The sequence below is a fragment of the Metopolophium dirhodum genome, chromosome 7, assembly GCF_019925205.1.
Source record: "Metopolophium dirhodum isolate CAU chromosome 7, ASM1992520v1, whole genome shotgun sequence".
Taxonomy (NCBI): domain Eukaryota; kingdom Metazoa; phylum Arthropoda; class Insecta; order Hemiptera; family Aphididae; genus Metopolophium; species Metopolophium dirhodum.
In genome coordinates, this window is record NC_083566.1 from 10,485,669 (window position 1) to 10,510,352 (window position 24,684).

General features: G+C 27.0%; 2 protein-coding genes across 3 annotated transcripts in view; one reads left to right on the plus strand and one right to left on the minus strand.

Annotated features, from left to right (window-relative positions):
- Positions 1-609: 609 nt before the first annotated feature.
- On the minus strand, positions 610-5,181 carry LOC132948347 (thioredoxin reductase 1, mitochondrial). Its single transcript, XM_061018777.1, has 9 exons — positions 5,031-5,181; positions 4,298-4,518; positions 4,104-4,228; positions 3,798-4,027; positions 3,511-3,731; positions 3,280-3,453; positions 2,718-2,906; positions 1,319-1,488; positions 610-910 (listed from the first exon to the last, which is right to left on the minus strand). Exons 1-9 carry the CDS (start codon positions 5,134-5,136, stop codon positions 781-783), a joined length of 1,566 nt encoding a protein of 521 aa, XP_060874760.1. The 5' UTR covers positions 5,137-5,181; the 3' UTR covers positions 610-780.
- A 350-nt stretch (positions 5,182-5,531) lies between these two features.
- The window catches only part of LOC132948346 (matrix metalloproteinase-20-like), a 36,670-nt gene continuing 17,517 nt past the window's right edge, over positions 5,532-24,684 (plus strand). The window contains exons 1-7 of one of the 2 annotated variants that reach the window (XM_061018776.1): positions 5,532-5,660; positions 9,429-9,477; positions 11,109-11,299; positions 11,366-11,512; positions 21,827-21,973; positions 22,947-23,062; positions 24,489-24,650. In XM_061018776.1, the coding sequence (XP_060874759.1) occupies positions 5,532-5,660; positions 9,429-9,477; positions 11,109-11,299; positions 11,366-11,512; positions 21,827-21,973; positions 22,947-23,062; positions 24,489-24,650 (941 nt within the window). Of the gene's footprint in view, positions 5,661-9,428; positions 9,478-11,108; positions 11,300-11,365; positions 11,513-21,329; positions 21,747-21,826; positions 21,974-22,946; positions 23,063-24,488; positions 24,651-24,684 lie in introns of those variants that run through there. The other variant, XM_061018775.1, reaches the window with a different exon arrangement.

Genomic DNA, 24,684 nt, shown 5'->3' on the forward strand with positions numbered 1-24,684 from the left:
CGTTTACCCATTAACTTTTTAGGACTACATCACTGCCTATAGTTCATGATATAGTTTTCAACAACCCATAGTTTTTAAATCTTAGAAAAATAATTAATAATACTAACATTTTTGTATAATATATTATTATATAATATTATAATATGGGAATTTTGTAAAATAAAAAGTTACCTAGGCAATGTTGTAACAAATTGAATAAGTAATATAAATTACGAACAAGAAGACACTACACTTGCATGCGTTGTGTCGTCTTAGAAACGCATAACATAGGAAACTGTAAGTTTTTAAATGTTCAAATATAAAAAAAAAAGATAATATTTGATGATATTCTTACTTTTAAATTGTATAATAAATCAATTCCCTCTAATATTAAAATTAAGTTAAATGGATTATTCAGAACGTACAATTTGTTGCGATGTTATGCATTTGTAAGACCATGACAATGCATGAGGGTGTAACACCCTAATAAGACACTCAATCTCTATTTATTTGATAATTAAATATGTCATTTAGTCTTTACAAATATGTGTTGCTATATTATTATTAAACTTAAAAAATACAAATACAAATAAGTTTTTAGAGAATGGAGGTAAGTAATTTAACAACCAATTATTAAAATGATTTATTTTTAATTCCGAAGCAAAACATTTAATTTCTATTTTACTTATTCAAATATTTATTCTATAATTAATACCTTTACACCACATGAATAAATTGGATGAGTAATTGATATATTTAAAATAATTATTGTATATTTTTAATTATATTAAAGAAATTAGTTTAACTACAACAACTTTGTGGAGTAGGATCATCGCCCGACCGCTTTGTGATGGCCACCCTAGTAAATTCTTCAGATACTGTAGGATGAATTCCTACAGTGTCCTTTAAATGTTGATAGGTTAATCCAGCCCTGTTAAAAAAAAAACATAAAATAAAAAGAAATAGACAATTTTTTTTTTACATGTTTTAAGAGGAAGTCACACCTGCCTCATGTGTTGCCTTCGTCCTGCAAATGTACAACATACCAAGAACTGTTTTGCGCGTGACAATTTTACTCCCTTTGTATTTACTAAAACTAATTACTAAATTACTAAAATTCCACATCGCATAGAACTTAAATTATTTAAAAATATTGGTTAGTGCTATAAAAGATATGAAACTACGGCACAGGTAAAATTCTTCCCTATGCGTTGTGGAATTTTGGTAATTCTACTATAAAAATTAAGAGGAAGTAACGTTGCCCTTCGCTAAATAGTCTGTGCTATGTTGTACATTTGTGAGACGGGGCAACACATCCTCTTAATATAAGTTTAGTTACTTTATGGCTGCAGCATATCCTTGTATTACTTCACCTGCTTGAGGCCCAATAAAATGCATACCCAAAACTTTTTGTGGTGCTTCTAAAAGAGTTATTACTTTTAAATAACAATGTTTAACATTTTTCTGGGGTATAAAAAACTCTGTAGGCTTATAATATGCATGATACACCTAAGAAGACATAATATTAAATAATTAACATAATTATAAAGTGTACAGATTAAAAGTAATAACTTAGGTTAAAAATATATCGTAAGGACAGAAAGGCATCCCAAGACAGTTTTAAAGGGGAGGGGGGACCTCCCATCTATTTTTTAAATCAATAATAACTATAGGCATATTTTTTAAAATTTTGCGGGAACTTAAGCCAATTTTACCGACTTATTTTTTAAGGTTATTACTTTTTACTAATTAGTTCTTTCTACTCTACAGTAAATTAAAATTTTGATAATTATTATTATGTTGACAATGAGTGATTTTTATACATTAAAATTGTTATGGAGAGGGCGAACGCCCTTTGAGGACGTGACTGCGAGGACTTAGATGGCACTGCAGAAATAAAACATACAACAAAACACTTTTTTTATACACTAATTTTTATTTTATGCTATAAGTAAGGACATTTGATATCATCCATAGTCCATGAGTACCAAATAAAAACTCAAATATAAATATTAATAATTAATTTAAGTTGTAAGTCTCTCAACGAGAAATCATTTTTTTTAGCAAGCAGATGGGAATATTGTACTATGGGTTAATAGCTACCATAAGAATGGAACGCTTCTATAAATATTTTTCATTTAAATATCTATGTTTGTAGATAGTTTCAATCTCCAAGCAAAATATTAATTCCCAAATATATTTGAAAAAACCGTTTAGTAGGCCTATATTCATATATTTCGATAGAAACTATAAAAGTATAGGTAATATTTATTTTTGTCTATATTACAATAGTAATTATTTCAAAAATGTCTGAAAAAAACACCAAAATATGCACTAAAAACTGTAAGCCATTAAAATTAAAGTCGAAATATGCAGCATAAAAGTTTCATAGATTGAAACCTCAGAATTTAAAAATATTAATACTTGAATATTCAAATACAAAATTAATATTAAAAGTATAACCCTTTATACTTTTAAGTTAATATTATTATAGACAACTAATAAAGTAATAATTGGTGTACGGATAAATTGTGATCTTAATCAATTCATTGCTCTTTGTGCAATAAAAAAAAATAATAATTGTATTTCAGCTAAATTATATATATATAAACCTGTATGATCTATAAGTTTGGATACGTTGCACAGTAAAATATTAAAAAACCGGTTTTAAAATTAATGTCGTTTATACACAACAGTGTTTCGTAACTTTAAATAATACAAGGTCTAATGGTACTTACCTCAATCTTATTCTCAGAATATCTATTAATTGCTTCTTCTTCTGTGAGACCAACACAGCCATACTCAAGAGGAGAGAACACTGTTGTAGCAACATTATCATAATCCATTTGTTCTTGGATGCCATTATATAATCGTCCAGCCAATAATTTGCCTGCTTGAATTGCTACTGGCGTTAGTTCTGGTCTTTCCTACAATTGGAATACAAACAAATTAATTAGTTTGAACATAATAGTAATAAAAGAAATCAGAGTTCTTTGAATAGTTTGAACATTTTTTATTACATTGTTATTTACATAACTGCAAATTGTAAATAAAAAACTGATTTTATAATACAAAAAAAAATATTTTTTTTTTTTTAAATTAAAAGAAATTAATACTGGCTTTACACGGCAGCATTAAAATGTATAAAAATTGTAAACTAAGTATTAAAAAAAAAAAAAACACAAGTTTGATGTTTTAACATTTTAAAAGCTAAATAAATACATTTAGATTAATAGAAAATCCAATAAAACTACATTTTAAAGATGAAGTATTTTTCTAAATTTAATAAATTATACTTACGTGTAATACATCACCAACTGCATATATATTTGGAATATTGGTCTGTTCAGCATTAGTGATGATTTTGAAAGATTCAGGATGAATTTGTAAACCAGCAGCAGACGGATTTAATTCTTCAGATAAAGCTTTACGTCCTGTAGCTACAAGAACTGTATCAAATTCCCCTTGTCCGATCTAAAATACAAAAATACTGGAATGTTTCAAGTATCAAATATTACAAGCACTACTTACTTCATCACCACCTTTCCATTCTACTAATAATTTGCCATTTGGCTGCTTTGATACTTTGACAGGTATTTTTCCATTAAGAAAATTTACACCTTTATGTTCCATTTCAGCTTGAACTAAATCTACCATACCCCTGTCAAAACCTCTGAGAAGCATAGATCGAACCATAACAGTTGCTTCATATCCTAAACCTTTTAGAAATCCTGCACACTCTAACCCAATATCTAAAAAGTTAATTTAAAAAATATATTATATTATTTAATAGCATAATAATATTATATTTGGCTCACATCCGGCACCAATAACCAGAGTATTTCCTGGTGATGTAGGCATTGAAAAAAGGTCATCACTAGTGATACAATATTCTTTACACCCTGGAAAATCAGGGTAGCGCGGACGTCCACCAACAGCTATTACAATATCCTTTGCTGTTATTCTTCGTTCTTTTCCATTTTTCATTTTTGCAATAACCGTATGAGCATCTTCAAACACACCATGTCCATTGACATATTCAATTTTCCTGTATAAAACGTTTAAAGATTTAAATTATATTTTAATATTAAATATTATTATAATTGTAATTAAAATATAAATACTTGTCTCTTAATTGTACACGTGTAACCCAGTTAACTGACTTAATATGATTTTGTACAGCTTCAACTAAAGATTCCCAATTGAATGAAATTGGATCAGGTATGTTCCAACCATAGCTCCGAGCTTCCTAATTTAGCAAAAATTGGGTTAAGTTTAGTATAAATATACACTTTAAATATAATATTATTTAGCATACTTGAATTGATTCGCCTAATAATGAGGCTTGATGCATTAGTTTTTTAGGTATACAACCAACATTAACACAAGTACCACCTATTCCCCAAGTGGTACCTTTTTCTGACGGAATAACAAAATCTAAAACTACAACTTGTTTTCCGAAACTTGAAGCTTCTTTAGCACAAGCTAAACCACCAGATCCTCCACCTATCACTAAAAGATCAAAATCATACTGTCCACCTAAAACAAAAATACATATGATAAACATTTAAAAAGACAGATAATAGGACAAGCTATCATATTATATACGGTTAACTATATAACTTATTTTATTTGTGGTTTATCAATAAAATTGTTAAAATGAGTCAATGATTAGTCATAGTCGTTCCTGGGATGCAAATAAAATAAAATAGATTAAAATGATTAAAAATGATATTATTAGAAAATCACGAATTGGATCAATTATTGTAAATCGTTCAAGAAGAAAGTATATTAAAATCAGATTAAGTAAAAATATATCATAGATGACCAGAGCATAAAAATGTTGCATGGGTACTACAAATGCATATACTATCCACATCCTTATTGATTATTTATATTGGTTAATATATATGACAATACTATTTAATATATATTATATAGTTGTATATGTATATATATTTATATTTGAACACAAACAGTATAAATATAAATTAACTATCAGTAACCATACACAATATAAAAGCTTTTAAGTTATTGATTTAATTATTTACATAAACTAATTTTTCTTAAAAATCTTTTATTGCTGTATGTAAATGTTTTACAAACACTTCGATTTTTTTGAAAAATACGTGAAGATAAAGACCGAACGAAAAACATTTCAATAAAATAAAATATTTTATTACATTGATCTTTGATATTTTGCTGAAAAATATTTGTTAACTTTAGTAAAAACTAAAAACATAAATTATATAATATTATGTAATTCAATGATTGCCGATTGCGTAATAAGTTATTAATATTCATATTATATTATAGTTATAAAAACGACGGAAATATGGGGAAGAATGTAAGATTGATAAGAAACAAGATTCATCAATGTTGTGGTGCACTGTTTTGCTTAAAAAATAAAAAGCCAAACCCATTATCTGTAAACACGGTTTGGAATGGTTTCAATTCTATGGTTATACTTATTAGTTAAACTGTACTACACTACACTACCTATAAAAACTTTTTTATAAAAAGTAAATAGTTCGATAGAATTAAAAATCAAAATGTGTTCCGTTTTAGTTACTGGTGCAAATAGAGGAATTGGACTAGGATTGGTGAAACATTTATTATCAAATCAAGCGTTTAATGTGGAGAACGTATTTGCGACTTGCAGAGATATGGGAAAAGCCAAGGTAATTATATACTTACAAGGTTCGACGGGAGCCATTTTAAAATTATTGTATTTCAAAGGATTAAAAATTGATATTGTAATATAATATATAAAATGCACGTTTTATGTTGAACTGATCAAAATTTAAAAATTAGTAACAAAAACAAACTAATAAATACATCTACTATCAAGTAGCTTAGTAGGTAGAAGCCGAACTTAGAATGGTCACAGACTCTGAACTCGCAATAAGGAAAACGTTTGATGAATAAGGAATTATTACAATACCTAACGCAATTCAGTATTCATGATGCTTATCTAACAAAATCATGGAACTAAATATTCACATGGAAGAAACTAGTAAAGTTTTTAAAAATTTTCAGGACCAATCCTAATCTATATCATTTTTTAAATTTAAATTAATAAATTGTTCAGCTGTAGGCCGTGTCCCGTCGCGGCCGTACATACTACAGGATAAATATTAAATTATGATCAAAATATCAAATAATATGGTGTACCACCATGGCACCTTAAGGTGACGTCACACCCTCACCACGCATGTGTTGTCTCCGTCTTACAAGTGCATATCAATATATCATAAATTTACGCTCAGCAGATCACGTTTGAGTCCCGGAAAAAAACAATTTAAAAAAATAAAAAATATATTAATTATCAATGAAAATTAAAAAAATATTAAAGGGTATCAAATATTAATAGTATGGAAAATGCTATGAAAATTAATTTTTGTATTTCCAATAATATTATAGTTTATTGAGCGGTTAAGAGTTAAAACACTTATTGTAGAAGAGAAGCCAATCTGTGCCCGTATAAAATTAAATGTTCGATGTATTAATTACTTGAATCAATAATTAAAATTCAAAAAGTAAAATATCACAAGTTTTAAAGCAATTATTGGACATTAAAATTTTGAAAATAAAATATCAAAAATCGACTCATACATAAAATTTTTTATTATAATGTATATTTGAATGTATGTCAAATGATTTATTAAATATTTTGTATAGGATTGAGAAGGAAGCATTTATATAAATTTGACTTATTAGCTTTTTTGTAGGTTTGCAGTGTTACTGATGAATAAGTAATAATAATTTGATATTAATATTATTTTTTTTGCGGTAATTAATTAATAGGTATATTTAAAATTTTTAAAAATTGTTCTTTTTTGGTTGTTCTTTTATTCCTTGGTCTTTTTTACCGATTACCCCGTATACTGCACAATCAACGGATCTAGTATCTACTATAGTTATATTTTTACTATATTATAATATGTAATTATTATTAGTGCTTATAATGCTTATTAACATGTTATGTTTTTGCAATGCACTAATAGGTAATCATAATATAAACCTGTATTCACTGTCACTGAAAAGGATGTCCGCGCATTATTTGTTTTCTCTGGCCCACACGCAACATAGATAAAACGCATTTACGCAGAATTATTTTTTCTATGTTTTGATGTAATCTTAGAGTAAAATCGCCCATTAAAAAAAAGATAGAGAATAATATTTTTGAGGGAATGACATATCGATTTGTCTAATTATTGTCTCAAAACAATTTAAACATAATTTAAATATACAACATTTTTTTGTTTATTTTGAAAGTCGAACACAAAGTGAAATAACCATAAAATATCAAATCCCTGTCATTCCCTCAAAATATTATTCTCTATCTTTTTTGTAATGGGGGAGTTTACTCTAAGATTACTTAAAAACATAGAAAAAAATGCGTTTTGTCTATGTTGCGCGTGGTGCAGAGAGAGAAAACAAATAGTGCACTGACATCCTCTTAATAAAATGTCTAATAACGTTAATATGACAGAGCGATAGTCATATTATAATATTAGTATACATTTGTATGTCTATGCAAATAAGTATTACGTTATAACTTATAACAGTAACCACTTACCAGCAAATAATCAATAATCAAGAATTCAGGTTGATGGTTAACAGAACGTCTGCAGAAGTGAGGACTCTAACCGGCATGACGTGTTGTGGCACTTGAAATCTTGACTCTTGACACTTCTTATACCTACTTAGTTACTTGTGTCTTGTCTCCGCCTTAGTGATCTTACTAACGTGTGTTCAGCGCCGGATTAAGAATTTTAGGCCTACTGAGATTTTAAATTTCTATCGGCCCTCAACTATTTGACAAAAAATATACCTTATTTCTTATTTTATTTACACTACAATCAAAATTCAAAGTAAACTAAACTACAGAAAAGTCAACTATTTTATTTTTCACTTACCTTTATATAGGTACTATGTGCATAATAAACCTACCAAATATATTAATAGAAGCATTAAAAAAATTTTAAATTATACATTTGGAGCTAAATGTTTGCCATTTTCACCTATTTAATCTTACTCTCATGACCTTTATTACCTTAGTACAACCAATTTTTATAACGTATATGTACCTATACCTCTGTAGTTTGTACATTGTAGATATATTTCAATAAACAATACATATTATATTACTATTTTAAAATAAAAGGTTTTAGCTTAATAATGATTAAAATTAGTTAACATTTTATGGTACAAAAGACTTAAGATTATTTTAGACTCTGAGAAAAGTGATGAATGATTTTACAGTTAAGTGTGTATTTGTTATTTTTAATAATCCCGTTTTTGTCAAAATTAATTTTATTTTCTTGGCATTACTCAAAAACAAATAACTGTAGATACTTAGAAATTTGCCCCAAATATTTATTTTAGAATTTTCCATACCCATATAATTTTTATTATATTATATAATATATAATAATAGTATTGGTATTATAGGCTGACAGACGTTCTATGCTAAGAATTGTTTTTTGTATATATAATGATTTTATATTATTGAATTCAAATTTAACCCATATCCATTATATAGTGACCCGTGTGATACCTTATGTACATCAATCGGAACCCACTTGTCCTATTTTATATATTAACTTTTACTGGGAAATTTTAGTTTATATTTTTCTGCAATGGAATGCCCTATACAGTAATATTCAACCACAGATTAAATAATTTAATAATTTAATCGGTGATAAAACTGACACATTCATTGTTATTAACCATCAATTTTGAATTATATATTTATATCATTTTATATTATTCCGCTACCTAGAATGACTAGATTACTTTTGCCAGAAAATAATAATGGCCCATTTTCTCAGTAGCTCGCCAGTTCAATCCGGGCCTGTGTGTATCGTAGCATCGTACAACTGCTTCATAAAACGTTTGTTTAGCTGACTGCTGAATTAATTTTGTGTTGATGGTTTTAATATTAGAGTGAATCGACTCTTTTGGTAAGAATATTATCTAGATAAAGCATCGCATAGACTTGTATTGTTATTTTAATTTTAATTTTAACTATATAAAATATTACAATTTTAAAATTTAATTATCAATACAATCTTATTAGATATCATGCAGTTTTGCATTAAAATTTAATAATACGTCAATTTACTCTAACTTTTAAGCCAACAACACAAAATTAGTCATGTTGTCAACTGCCTGAAGAAAAATGCCGCCTGTAGCCGGGATCGAACCGGCGTTGGTGCGCATCGCACCAAAGCCTTAGTCTGCTCGACCACTCCATCTCCCTCTAATAGATTTATATTATCAAATATCAGGTACTAGGTTGTAGGTATTATAATTTATGATACTCTTTAGTACTTGACTTTTTAATACAAGGTCACTATTTAGTATTTTTTTAATAAATGTTACAAAATGTTTGTTATTAGTTTTCATTGAGGCATACAATGACACATAAAATAATTTTTCAGGAATTAATGGAATTAAAAAAGAATCCACAACTTCATATTCTGGAAGCGGGTAAGTAATTAAATTATATACATAGTATATTTTACCTATATATTTTTAAAATAATGTAGGTCGATGAGGGCACTAATACATGAACTTTAAAGTATTACTATATGGCCACAAAATATTTTAATTTTAATCCTTGGAAAATATATAGTAAACTAGGGATTCCACTATAATTAAAGATAATATACTGGTTAGGTTGGTCTATTGGCTATAGCTTCCTTTATATATATATATATATATATATGACTTTAATAAAATTAAAATGAGAAAAAATGCAGATGTGTAAATCTTAAGCTCGTAGATTTTTTTATTAACTTATCACAACTAATTTGTAAATTTAATATTGATATCTATTAGACTATGAGTGGTAAGTGGATAGCCATGAATAAGTTAGGTTAGGTTAGGTAAGTCACACCCGCATATATTGTGTTCTCTGATAATTGGTAAAAAAAAGTCTATATGGACCCATATTTTTACTGTCGAACAATCAGTCAGAAATTACAAATTATTGAATTCACAGAATAAAAAAAAAATAAATAATCTTAACATATATTTAATTTTCTTAACTATTCTTTATGCAGCCATACCTACAATCGTTGGCTTTTAGCTAATTGTGCCCAGATATTATTTATTTGAATTTTGAATCAAAATAATAATACATGTCATATTCTTACACATATATATAACACAGTATCAAACTTAATTACCTACTAGTTCTTAGTCTTCTTACTACATCTTATATTTATATTATTATTCAATATCTGTTCCGTAAAAAACTTGTGATGGGATCAGTGAGTTTTTTCGCACAATTAGTTTATAATTATTACTTTTTTTTTAATATAGCTGCTAAATTAAATAAATTAGAATGACTGTTGTAGGTAAGGGTGTCCACAGAATTATGAACCGAGAAGAAGTCAAAGGTCTCTGATTATACAGTAAAGCTATATCCTCTATTTACAAAAAAGTTTTGCATTAATGTAGTATTTGGATTAAATTCCCGCTTATAATTGGCATATACTCAAGACTCTCATAGGATTACATTTTACTCAACTACATTTTACTTTCTCATTTACATCTCTATATTATATTGGTAAGTTAGAAATGAGTGTTTGTGTCCAAAACGAGCGAAAGTGTTTACCACAATGGATTCCAATCGGTGTATGAACAGGAGTACAAGACCCAGATTAACGAGATCCCATACATATTATGGTAACAACATGGAACTATTTATCCATGGTGGTTTTACATAGCAAGTACACGACTACATATACTTGTCACACTACATATTGTATCATGTGTAAGACATCAAAATGTATTGTGTAAACACGACTCAAATGTGTTACCATTTACCACTACCCAATTGGCCATCCATATAACAGCATAACTCATACTTCATAAGATTTAGCCACTTAGGTAGGTGGCCACTGGGCAGATCATAGACCTATTCCTATAAACTAATATATATTTACTACGTAAATATATATTTATTTATAGATGCATAGTGCTGTAAATATTACAGTTGGCATCAGATATTTGTACCAAGTGATTGATCCCAAAATTCTACCATTATACTTTTTAAATTATTTAATAGATAATATATAAATGTCATTATTGATTACTTGTTTTTATACTTATAGATCTAATTGATCATGGATCATTCTTTAATTTGGCTTCACAAGTTTCAAATATTGTCAAAGATAAAGGTCTTAACGTACTAATTAACAATGCTGGGATATCATCAAAATTTACTAGGATTGGCTTAGTAAAATCTGAAGATTTATTAAACCATTTCAAAATAAATACCATTGGTCCTATAATGTTAACACAAGTAAAATAATAAATTATTTTTATTCAAATTAAAATGTTAAAATTTTCATAGGACAATTTTTTTTAGGCATTATTACCATTATTAAAAATGGCTTCAGAAAAAGATAAATCTGCTACTGGAGTATATAAAGCTGTAATTGTTAATATGAGTTCAATTTTGGGTTCCATCACTAAAAATGATCAAGGTGGTTTTTATCCATATAGAACAAGCAAGGTAATGTATGACTGTTATTCTATACTACTATAAAAAAAAAGAGATTCAAAATATTATGTTGCCTAGTCTTGTTTTGTATATCCTAATCTTAAGAGGACATGGCACCCACATGTGTTGTCTCCATCTTACAAGTGCGTAACATAGCGAATTTATGCTGAGCAGATCACGATTAGCTATATTACATCTACCCATGCATACATATGACTAAGCATAAATTGACCAAATAATTTTGGCACGCTGCTGCTAATTTTTATACATCCTTATTTATTTTTAGATCATAAAAAAATATGTATATTATGTTATCTATTTTATATAGATAAAGTTGGTATTTAAAAGAAATGTATAATTTTGTAACCCTTATTAGTTAATATATATAAAATAATTATTATTAAGGCCCGGAACTTGATGACTTACAAATCTTTTAAAGATGCACACAAAAAAAAAAATTTTAAATGACTTATAAACATCAAAAAATGACCACAGAAATACCAAAAATTACTTTATAATGACTTAACATTTTTAAAAATTTAAGTTTTACAATTATTACGTTTTATACAATTCGTGGGTCATAAATCGTATTTATTATAGGTTCTAGCATTATTAAAATGTTTACTCTCTCGTAGGAGCCTTCAAAAATATTTTTTTTAAGTTTGAAATAATTCGATCGACTTTTGGGAAATTTTTTCTAGTTGAACGAACCTAAAATAATATCGGTTTACAGTTTATTAAATAATCGTAGATTGCGACAACAAACGATAAAGATAATGAACGTCGATAATCGACAAGCTAATGGAAACTGAATGTACAAAGTGTAACTTTCAACAATAAAAATGCAAATAAATGTAAAAAAAAAGTACAAAAATGAATAAAATGCACCAAAAATACTAAAAGTTGACCGTAAAGCAATAAATTCCTAATAAATGCAAAATGAAAATTCTACCATTAAATTCTATATTCCATGAATCAAATTTCTGTAAAGACGAGCCTCGTATGTAAGCATTAGAAAAAAAGATGCAAATGCATCAAGTTCCAGCCCTAATTATTATTATAAGGTACAGTTTATTATTAAATTGATATTATTATTATTTGATATGGTTTTAACTTTTAGTCTGCCATAAATGTTGCTACAAAATCATTGAGTGTTGATCTTAAAAATAACGGAATATTGGCAGTCAGCATTCATCCTGGATGGGTTAAAACTGCAATGGGTGGTACAAGTGCACCACTTGAAGTTGAACAGTCTGTTACAGGAATCTGCCAATTCTTGAAGAATATTAACAAATCCCACAATGGTGGATTTTATGATTTTGAAGGGAAAGTACTTCCTTGGTAAAAAAAATTAATATAAATTACAATCCTAAAAGGTTTAAATAGTATTATTAATGTTTATAGTTTAGAACTTGTGTCAAAAATTGTTTTAGTTAAAAACAAATATAACATATTTTTAAATAAAACATTATGAGACCTTTATTATTGTCACACAATTTGTTTTTCTCAGATAAATATATCTTTGATAAATCAATTCCTTTTCACTTCGAACACACTAGGAAATAATTGTTTTAGATTGAATGTATTAATTTTACAATTTTGTATATTATTTTTATTAGAAAAACGTTTGAGGAATCTATTATTAAATTTTCAAATTTTAGCTATGAAAAAAAAAATTTTTATGAATTTCTAACTGAAAAGTAATTTTTAAATTATCACGATTTTTATGAATTTTGTAAAAATTCTAAATTCAGATAATCAGAAAAATTATTGTGGATTTACACTCAACTTTGTTTTTAAATGACACTTTTATGAACTTATGTGGTACCCTTATATTTACATTTACAAATTTGTGATCGAGCGACAAATTATTTATAGCCTAATAATTGAAACAAAATCCAAAATTTTTCATCAAATAGCTTAAAAAAATTAATGATACATTTTATCTTGTATATAAATGTATATATGAACATTTCGTGAAAATGTAAAGTATCTAATGCTAGAAGTTTTTAAGTTACACCAAAAAAACATATAATATATAGATAATACATTTAGTTGGAAACCGGTTCAGTTAAAAACTGCTATAGGAATTTTATACTTAAGACCTCTCAAAATACCAACTACTAACTAGATTCACTTATCTATTAGAAACGATTCTGAAGTAGAAAATCGAAGCACTTTAATTACCCCAAAAGGTGATGACAGTATGACACACACAAAAAAAAAAATAATAATAAAATGGTGGATAAGTGGATGTCGCTCTGCTGTACAGTAGGTTACAAGTGGGTTACTGTAATGGATGGTGTTAAATTTGAATTCAATGATATAATATCAAATTATTTTCAAAATTTTATTGTGTAAAAAAAATGCTAATATAAACATTCAATGAAATTTTCAAGTATCTAATAGTCATACGTTTATTAATTACTACAAAATTAGAATATCGTTAATTGAGATATCGAGTAAATATCAAATGTTGTAAAAATATGAATTTCAAACGCTCATAAAAATTTAATTTGATTTTCTTGTAGACATTTTTTTTTTTTGATAAAGGTAGACAAACTTATGGATAATCTTGTATAACATTTTCAAATCTAAGTCCCAGTTAACTGGGTCAGAATCTAAAATTTTCTCTTGGTAAAATACCTTGAAAAAGTAAAAATTTCTCAGTAATTTTCAAAAGCGACGTGAAAAACAAAAGAAAAATTAAGGAAAAACGGAATTCTAACGCAAAATCTGTTTTCGAGAAAATAGATTTAGTTTTTGGTGTAACTCTAAAATAAATGACTGTAGGGACATGAAATTTTGGCTGAATGTTTATATTAGCATTTTCTATACACGATAAAATGTTGAAAATATTTTGACTCTTTTTGAGCTGTTTGCAGGCATTGTCATTTTTTAATTTTTTTAGTTTTTTTTCTATAATATCAATAAAATTTTGTTTGTTGGGTAAAAAGCCTGAAAATTAAATGCAAGACTTCTGATATATTGTTACGATAGCAGTTGAAAAATATTAAAAATACATAGGCACAATTTTTTTTTATAAGCATTTAAAGTTCAAATTTTGACAACATTTATCAAATTTATAATTTTTTAATAATTTTGTGGTTAAAAATGTATAAAATGTTTAACTTTTATGGCTGAGGATTGAAAATTTAAAACAAGGCTCCATGTAAATAAGTTATATATATAAATTACTTTATTCACAACAATATCATCAAATATACACTTGGTAATATCATAGGCGGACGGACCGTTTTCGCTCAGAATCGTTTTTCTTATACAATGATATTATATCATTGAATTCAAATTTAACACCATCCATTACAGTGACCCACTTGTAACCTACTGTACAGCAGAGGGACATCCACTTATCCACCTTTTTTTTTAGTTTTTTTTCTATAATATCAATAAAATTTTGTTTGTTGTTTTTACCTTACCCAATCAAATCACGAAAATTAGCAAATTATTTTGAGTTGAGAATTTATAAAAATTTTTCTTTTTCGATCTAAGATTTGAAAATGTAATACAAGATTATCCATAAGTTTGTCTACCTTTATCAGAAAAAAAAATGTATACAAGAATATCAAATTAAATTTTTATGAGCGTTTGAAATTCATATTTTTACAAGATTCACTCTATTCACTCGATTTTTTGTGTAACGATTTTCTTATTTTGTTGTAACTAAAAAACATATGACTGTAGATACTTGAAAATTTCACTGAATGTGTATATTACCATTTTCTATACACGATAAAATGTTGAAAATATTTTGACTCTTTTTGAGCTGTTTGCGGACATTGTCAGTTTTTAATTTTTTTAGTTTTTTTTCTATAATTCCAATAAAATTTTGTTTGTTGGGTAAAAAATCGTGAAAATTAAATGCAAGACTTCTGATATATTGTTACAATAGCAGTTGAAAAATATTAAAAATACATCGGCACAATTTTTTTTATAAGCATTTAAAGTTCAAATGTTGACAAAATTTATCAAATTTAAAATTCAATAATTATTTTGTAGTTAAAAATTTATAAAATGTTCAACTTTTATATCTAAGGTTTGAAAATTTAAAACAGGCTCCACGTAAATAGGTTATATATAAATTACTTTATTCACAATAATATCATCGCTGGCGTGGAATGAAAATTTCACTTTTATAAGCCAGTGGGACATAATGTTTACAAAATGAGAAAATAGTAGCAGGGATTTAACACATTACAAACATTTGAGTGATTCGACCTACAATGAAACTTGATGATAAGAACATTATCTGTGTTAAACTTTGGTATTCACTAAAAAAAACGAGCACAATATGCTGTTTTAAAGGCATCGCACAATCTGCAGGGTTATTTAGTATTCTCTCAACTGCATGCTTGGTCTAAATATTGTCTACAAAATGCCACAAGGATTACCTACTTCGTACTGAATCTCAAATTCATAGCATCCCAAGTAATTTTTGGATTTTTTTTACATACCTATAATAGTTGTTTTAACTTGGGGTTATCAAATCTCATGCACCTAGACGACTAGAATTATACAGGAAAGAGGCAAATAGCGAACAAGTTCTCCATTTAATTTTCTCCCGTATCCAGAACTCTGCTTTACCCAATAATCCGTTTCTTTATTATCCGTTGATCAGCAACTCTTACTTCTCATTTTCCGATATCGAATAAAATTTAGATAACTCTCTACCACTACAAGTACTGGGCCTGACGGTGTTCTGGATTCTTTCTTAGCAATTATTAAATCCGTAATTTCTCTCCCACCGAATGATGAGACTAGCAAACGAGAATCTCTATAGCCTTTAAAGACTTAATATGTGTAATAATACTTAGAATCGGTCATATATAAAAATTACACGCGGCTTCTTAATGGCTAAAGAGAACACCCCAATATACACCACATCAACATCAAACATAAATTTTTACTGAATGTTGTATATACTCCCAGATCAGAGAAAACACTATCCTTCCTGAATCATTCTCGGAAGCACTTAACCGGGACCCCAACTCAATTTCCGCCACATTCATATTTATCATCAGTCATCACCGTCAATATTCTCAACATGATTTAACATTACTCTCTTATTGTATTTTAAACTAGTATTTAAGTTTATCATTATTTTAATTTGTACATCATTATAATTAGCACTCAATGGCCAGTGTCACCGTGGATATAATCAATAAAAAAAAAGTATGTCAGCGCATTTCGGTGGTGGATGTTTGTTCATTGTCCCTTCGGGCCTCAGACAGGATAATGTAATTTTACTGTATTCAATTTGAATGCAATGATTGCATTCGATAAAAAACAATTCTGAGCGGACGAGGGAATCTTTTTTATTTAATTTTATTCGTTTCTATGGTGATAAACAAAGCGTTTTAAGAACAGCTAATTTATAATTGGGAAATATCATAAAATTGAAAAAAAATATAAAATAAAAGAAAAAGCTCATAAGTCGCTCAAATGTTTTGAAAATTTCACCATGTCTAGGTAAGTCTAATATAAGTAAACAACCCAAATTTCAAGTTTTTACGAATGTTTTAAACCAAATTACAACAAAAAAATTCCCAAAATTAAAATGTCTATAAATAGCTCAAAAATGGCTAAAATTCTCCGAACTTTAAACCGCAAGGAACAAAATCCAAAATATAACAAAAAATATCTCTTGTCATTTTTCATTTGAAGCAATATTTCTGGTAGAAAACGTCGTCCGTAATTATTTAATATTATAAAATCGTGAAATCGTATGTTTTTTCTCCTTTAACTGCTTTTATTTCGAGTAGCGATTCGAAAATCGAAAAATGACCTCTCTAAAGTCCAGCTCAAGAACATTACCTTTCAGAAAAGATGCTATACTTAATACTTTTGAGCAAGTTTAGAGGGAGAAAAAGTGTTTATAGAATAAAAAGAAATAAACATCATTGTAAAACCATTACATTCCTCGCTCCGCTCAGAATCTAAAAATTAATTAAATAAATTAAAAACCATTCTACACGTCCAACGAAGAATTAAAAACAAACAGATTGTGTTTAAAAATATACTTACTATACAATGAATGCATTCCCAATATATCGTCATATCCAATATCTTGAGGTTGTGGACCTGTGTAATAGGGATTCATAATGGAATTAGGTTCTGACGAATGTCCCAATCCTAAACTGTGGCCCATTTCATGAATAGCCACAGAATAGAAATCAACACCTTTAATATAATAAACACATGAGTATAAGTTGATAATTCTTATAAAATTGTTTTATACTTTAAAACGTCAATAGGATAAATACTAATATACTATATATACCATTGTAAGAGTTGTCTAATGTCCAGTCTAATGTCCATGAGTATTTTAAAACTGTAAATTTTTTATACATCTTAAAATAATCATAACTCGCTTTATAATTAAAATATACTAAAAAGCCCATGAGGTTGCCTAGATAATAAACTTACCTTTAGATTTTATAAGAGGTCAATTCCCGTGTTTAGCTGAGCGTACAATTTACTATGTTACGCACTTGTAAGACGGAGACAACACTTGCGGGTATAACGTCCTCTTAAAAGGATACTTTTTTAGGTTCTGAGCGAAGCAATGAATGTATTGAGTTTATAAAGAAGTGTGGTTTTTTTTTTAATTTTTAATTTTTTTTTGTGTCTGTCATCACCTTTTAGGACAGAAAAAAAGCTCGGATTTTCTTCAACAGTAACTTTTCTAATAGGAAAGTAAATCAAGTTGGTACTTTGGGGGGGTCAAAAGTAAAAATTTCCCATTAGTTTTCCAAAGCGAGATGAAAAACAAAAGAAAAATTAAGGAAAAACGGGAATTTTTACGAAAAATCTGTTTTCAAGAAAATCGATTTTGGTTTTTGGTGCAACTCTAAAACAAATGACCGTAGGTACATGAAATTTTCACTGAATTTTTATATTAGAATTTTCTATACACCATAACATTTTCCAAATATTTTGACTTATTTTGAGCTGTTTACGGATAATTTCAGTTTCCATTTTTTTTTAGTTTTTTTCTATAAATATCAATAAAATTTTATTTGTTGGGTAAAAAAGCTTGAAAATTTGATACAAGGCTCCTACTATATTGTTATAATGACATATAAAAAATATTAAAAATCCTTAGCCACAGTTTTTATTTATAAGCATTTAAGTTCAAATATTGACAAAATACGAAAAAAATCACGAAAATTAGCAAATTATTTTGAGTTGAGAATTCATAAAAATTTTTCTTTTTCGATCTAAGATTTGAAAATGTAATACAAGATTATCCATAAGTTTGTCTACCTTTATCAGAAAAAAAAAATGTATACAAGAATATCAAATTAAATTTTTATGAGCGTTTGAAATTCATATTTTTACAAGATTCACTCTATTCACTCGATTTTTTGTGTAACGATTTTCTTATTTTGTTGTAACTAAAAAACATATGACTGTAGATACTTGAAAATTTCACTGAATGTGTATATTACCATTTTCTATACACGATAAAATGTTGAAAATATTTTGACTCTTTTTGAGCTGTTTGCGGACATTGTCAGTTTTTAATTTTTTTAGTTTTTTTTCTATAATATCAATAAAATTTTGTTTGTTGGGTAAAAAAGCGTGAAAATTAAATGCAAGACTTCTGATATATTGTTACAATAGCAGTTGAAAAATATTAAAAAACATTGGCACAATTTTTTTTATAAGCATTTAAAGTTCAAATTTTGACAAAATTTATCAAATTTAAAATTCAATAATTATTTTGTAGTTAAAAATTTAAAAAATGTTCAACTTTTGTAGCTAAGGATTAAAAATTTAAAACAAGGTTCCACGTAAAATTTAACACCATCCATTACAGTGACCCACTTGTAACATACTGTACATCCACTTTCCCACCTTTTTTTTATATATATAATTTTAGGTATAAAAAAATACCATAGTTTCTATAAAAATTCTAATTGTTTTAAAATTGTTTTATTGTATAATTGTATTAAGAAATTTCCGTTTTACTATGCTTTTGAGTTATTATATTTTATTACAGTTGCTGTTTAAATGAAAGTATATATTTAAATACAGTATATATTTTCTAGAATGTATGGACTATTATATGGATATCTACGTGTATAGAGTATGCACTATTTTTGATTATCTAATAATCAAAGCAGTTCCCTACATTTAATGCAGTAAATACCTAATAATAATATCCTCATACCTTATGATAGTTCTTATTTTCATAATTTATTATATTTAAATATAGAAGAATATACTTTTTACAATATGTAGTAATAATTGCATAAGGAATTTAAGAAAGTACTAGATATAGATCAAATTCCCATTCAGAACCCATCGTTCCACTTAGAATCTAAAATCATTTGATTAAAAATGTATAAACGAATATAAAATATATATCGTATCAAAATTTAAAAATTGTGTATTTCCCTTGATTTTTTACCCTGTAAATTCATCTTCATCTATATAATATTATCAAATAATCCTATACATCATTTTAGATTCGGAGCGGAGCGATAAATGTATTGATTTAACAATGATGTGTTTTTTTTTTATTTAATTTTTTTTTTGTGTCTGTCACAGCTTTTAGGACAGTAAAAGAAATTTTTTTCAACAGTATCTTTTCTGATAGGAAAGAGAATCTAGTTGGTACTTTATGGGGTTAGTAGTTACCATCTGAAAAAATTGATTTTGCTATTGGTACCCCTGTGTTTAACATTTTTGAATTTGTTATAAATAAAGAAACAAGTTTTTTTCTGTTTAAACGAAATTCTATGTTAACCATCCATAATCGTTAAAAACCCCCACGTACAATGACATAAGATACACCCTGTATATATAGGTACATTGTAAATATGTTTTAATGTAAATTTATATTTATTATAAACCTACTTAAGTATAGTGTATTCGAAGATAACGAAATTACGAAATATATCGAACTCATGATTCTGAATTTCATTAGGGGTTTTTTACTGCGTAAAAAATTTAATTATTACACCTATCATTGAAAAAATTTAATTTAAAAAAAAAATGTCCTCGCATATTTAACAAAATAATTTATTTTTAAATTTAACCTTTCCGATTTTTGAGTTTCAATTTGAATTACTTTATTTTTTTAAGCAATTGTGACCAATACATTTTATTCTACTATCTATGTTAAAACTCCGAAAATGCAAGTTGTATTTATACTACAATTCTACAATGTTCCGTGTGATCTCTTAAATTTTTTTGAAAATTAGAATGTGGTTTTGTAAGTAAAGCACATTTACATTATGTCCACATACAAAATCTCACGTAACGTTGTGGAATGGTTGATATGCTATTAGAAAATACGATAAATACAGCTTTAATCAAAATAAATAAGTCTATCAATACGTAAATTTTTAAAATAGAAAAAACTTTACAAGTCAAAGTTGCTTAACTATTTAAAATACTAAAATAGGTGTAATTTTAAGTCTTTATGCAATAAAAATACCCAAATGAAATGCAGGGTCATGTGTTTAAAATATTTCGTGTTACCTTCATCGTTGAACACACTGTATACAAATTCAGTAGGTAGAGGGACATAGTGGATTATTAACAATGAAAAATCTGAAAGCTACTTAGCTTAGTAACCTACCCAACTCTCTTCTCAAAACAAAAAAAAATGGTCTTCTTATAATTTTAAATCTACGAGTAAATGTGTAAATGTGTAAATTAAATATGCAACTTTAATTAGAATAGTTTGTAAAATAAAAAACTGACTCGAGTAACATTATTTTAATCTATTTTAATTATGTTTACTGTTTATGGTTATCAATATTTTAATTTAATTAGTTGTTTATATCAAAACTCAAACTTATCGGTTTGACCCAAATATATTCTACTTTTTATTAGGTATGTGTATGTTGTATATATTCATTGTAATATGGATATAATGAACTAACCTATAAATTATGTAGGTATTTTTTAAATATTATTTCTTATTATTACTTGCAATCAAATTATAATAATCCAACATTTCAACTAGTTTTTTTTTTGGTAAATTTATATAATATATAAAAAAAAGGTATTAAAATATATTATTTATAAGAGGTTACTTTATAGTTTACACTTTTACATCAAGTATATATATTTTTAATTAATAATGAATTATAAAATATTATGTACGTGCATTTGGTGGTTTACTGTAACAATTACTTGTTCGCCTTTATTACAAAATCGAGAAATCCGAGAGAACGATAATGAAAAAGTTAATCAAAATCAAGATGTGGTAAATTATAACTGTGTACTCAAAAAAAATAATATTGTTACCATTTATAAATTATAATTTTACTTTATATAAATATTTAGATTAAATTCATGCAAACATTTGGATATTTGGTGCAAGATGGTCCCCAAGCATTAACTGCCAAAGATGAATTGGTTACTGCTTTGAAATTAGTACAAAAGTTTGGTGGATTAGAACAAACAGGAATAATTGATAATAATACTTTAAAGGTTTGTACATTAATCGTGTTGCATCAATATCGGGTTATTAATTGAGATATTTGTTTAATGTTAGAAACGTTTTGCTCGCTTTTTTGAAGTAATAATATTATACCATTAGTAGTCCCTTACTAATCTTAATATTATTGTTAAATTACTTAAGAAAAATAGTATCAACAATTCTAAAATAAGTAATGAAGACCTACGTTAATAATTTTAATATTACTGAAAATAATAACTTGAGTAACCTTCATGTACATTATAATATAAAATTTAGTATTTAAGGTAGGCAATACGTGTATGTGCGGCAAGGTTTTAACTACTACGAACCCGGGTGGTCACCCATCCGGGAGCTATATAGTAGCTGCGGACGTTGCTTACTCTCCGTCGCATTGCCAACAAGTCAACGAACCACATCAAGCCATATTAATTTGTATTATATTGTTAAAAGCCCTAAGGCGTATATAAATAAAAACATTTTTAATACAGGGTCACCAAAAATCTTGGTGTAATGCTGTAGTATAGACCTATCTTGATGTATAGAGTCATTTTATGATAATATTATGTACAATGTACTGTATAACTTTTATTATTCATTATTAATAAAAATCTAAATTATTTGCGAGTATATAAAAAAAATATATGTAGGGGTCGAAAAAGGGGTCGTCACAGTAAAAAATGTTAATGATTCTCACGGGTGGAGACTGAAGAGGGTATTTGGTAGTTTAATACCTCTTTTCAAAATGTTTTCAACAAATTAAACAGATTAATAAATTTGGTATTTAATTTGATATTCATTATTAGTAATGAACCCACCACTGTCTTTTTATTCTAATACGTGCAGCTGTATACGTGCCTGCTGCGGAACTATATACCTACCTAATATAAATTCTAATATTGGTGAGGCCTTTTTTATTGTGATGGTCAACATTTTATTGAGGACTAATGAAGAGGTATAATAATCTAAGTTATTAAAATGTTTTAGTTAGTGAAGTCAAAACGTTGTGGTGTACCTGACATATCCCTAAAACAAAAGAATACAAAAAATAAAAGATTTGTAATACCTTCAAATGGTTGGAACAAACGAGTTATTACTTATTTGTAAGTATCTATTCTAAGACAAGGACATATTTGTGGGGGGCCATGGAAACCGCGATTGACGCTATTGAGGTTAAACATACTATTATTGTTATTATTATTATTATTATTATATTAGAGTTAATTTCTCAATGGTTTATATAATTATAAATACATCAGTATGTTTATATTATATTATTATATACTATATATCAATAAACAAAATATTATACTGTGTGGCGTATCTATATCACGAACTATTTATATGTAATCTTATTAGATTGAGTAGGCTTATACTATAGTTTGTATAAGCATATTATACCAGTGGCGTAGCCAGGATTTTTCTTCAGGCTGATCAACTTATACACTTTTACATATTAAAGACGTACTAGCGTCTAGCATAGATAGATAGTTGTAAAATATTAATAGTTTAATACTTATAGTACATTTTTTAATTTTTTAAATACAATTTTATACTTTTTGAGCGACTATCATAGACCATTAAAATATTTTTAAATTTTCTTATCATTTCTTAACATATTGTATTTAAATGTATTACTCCATACTTCATTCTTAGTCGGTTAGTCGCACCCTTTAATAAGATGACTACTGTGCACTATTAATTGATATCTCTTTCTGATCCACTATCAAATTTGAATTTAGCACAACCAATCTTGAGTTGTTAGCTTAATTTGATAGAATTAATTGACCTATTATCAAACTTATAGTTAAAAATATTATCTGTGTTTCAATAGTTGGTATGTTGACTTATTTTACTGTTTTTCGATTTCTACGATAATGACTTATTATAATGTGTAGGTAATATATATTAATGAGCATTTTTGTAATATTTTATATATCTATAACTTGCATAAATAATTGAAATTTTATAAAAAAAATCCAAAGTACAAACACAGGTAATGTTCTTAACATTAAGTTTGATAATTGGTCAATTATTCTAATAAGTTAAGAACATAAGGTTTATTAATTGTTCAGCTGAATTTGCTATAATATCGTTGCTAATTTGCTCGTGATCAGAGAGAGAGAGAGTGAGAAAAAGAAGACAAATCGCTTTTATCCTTGTAAGAATGAAAAATATGAAATCCGCGTTATGCCGTTATGTAGCTTTTATTATTCACGTCTAGTCTTGTAAAGTATTCGAATAAATGTATTCAAATACAAGAATTAAAATACCTTTTTTTTATTCGAATACTATTTAAATACTTTTCATTGCATAAACATAACTATAAAAGTACTTTAAATTTGTTTTGATAATTTTATCATAATTCACAAGTATAAATTTTCGGAGAAGAAAGAAATATATATTTGTGGACTTTATTAGATTTAATTCTTCAATAATTTCGATGTAGCAATATTAAAACCAGTATTACCAAATAATATTATCAATATTATATCTTATTATTCTATTACTGTTTAATATTTAATCTAGCATATCTAATTTTACCCCAAAATTATCACGTGATGGTATCACGAATGAAATTCAAAGAGCATTTACTAAGTGGAGTCGGTATAGTCGAATCACATTTTCAGAAGTATATAATGCTAATGCAGATATCTTGATTTCATTTGGAGTTTCCAATCATGGAGATCAGTAAGTGTGAATTAGAGTAAAGTATATACCTGTT

Bases quoted from the DNA above. Each gene is read 5' to 3' on its own strand.
- LOC132948347 (XM_061018777.1), bottom strand. From the start codon at position 5,136: ATGTTTTTCGTTCGGTCTTTATCTTCACGTATTTTTCAAAAAAATCGA. The intron at 3,732-3,797 runs GTGAGCCAAATA...TTAACTTTTTAG, and splicing joins TCTGGTTATTGGTGCCGGAT to ATATTGGGTTAGAGTGTGCA. The intron at 3,454-3,510 runs GTAAGTAGTGCT...TTTGTATTTTAG, and splicing joins AATGGAAAGGTGGTGATGAA to ATCGGACAAGGGGAATTTGA.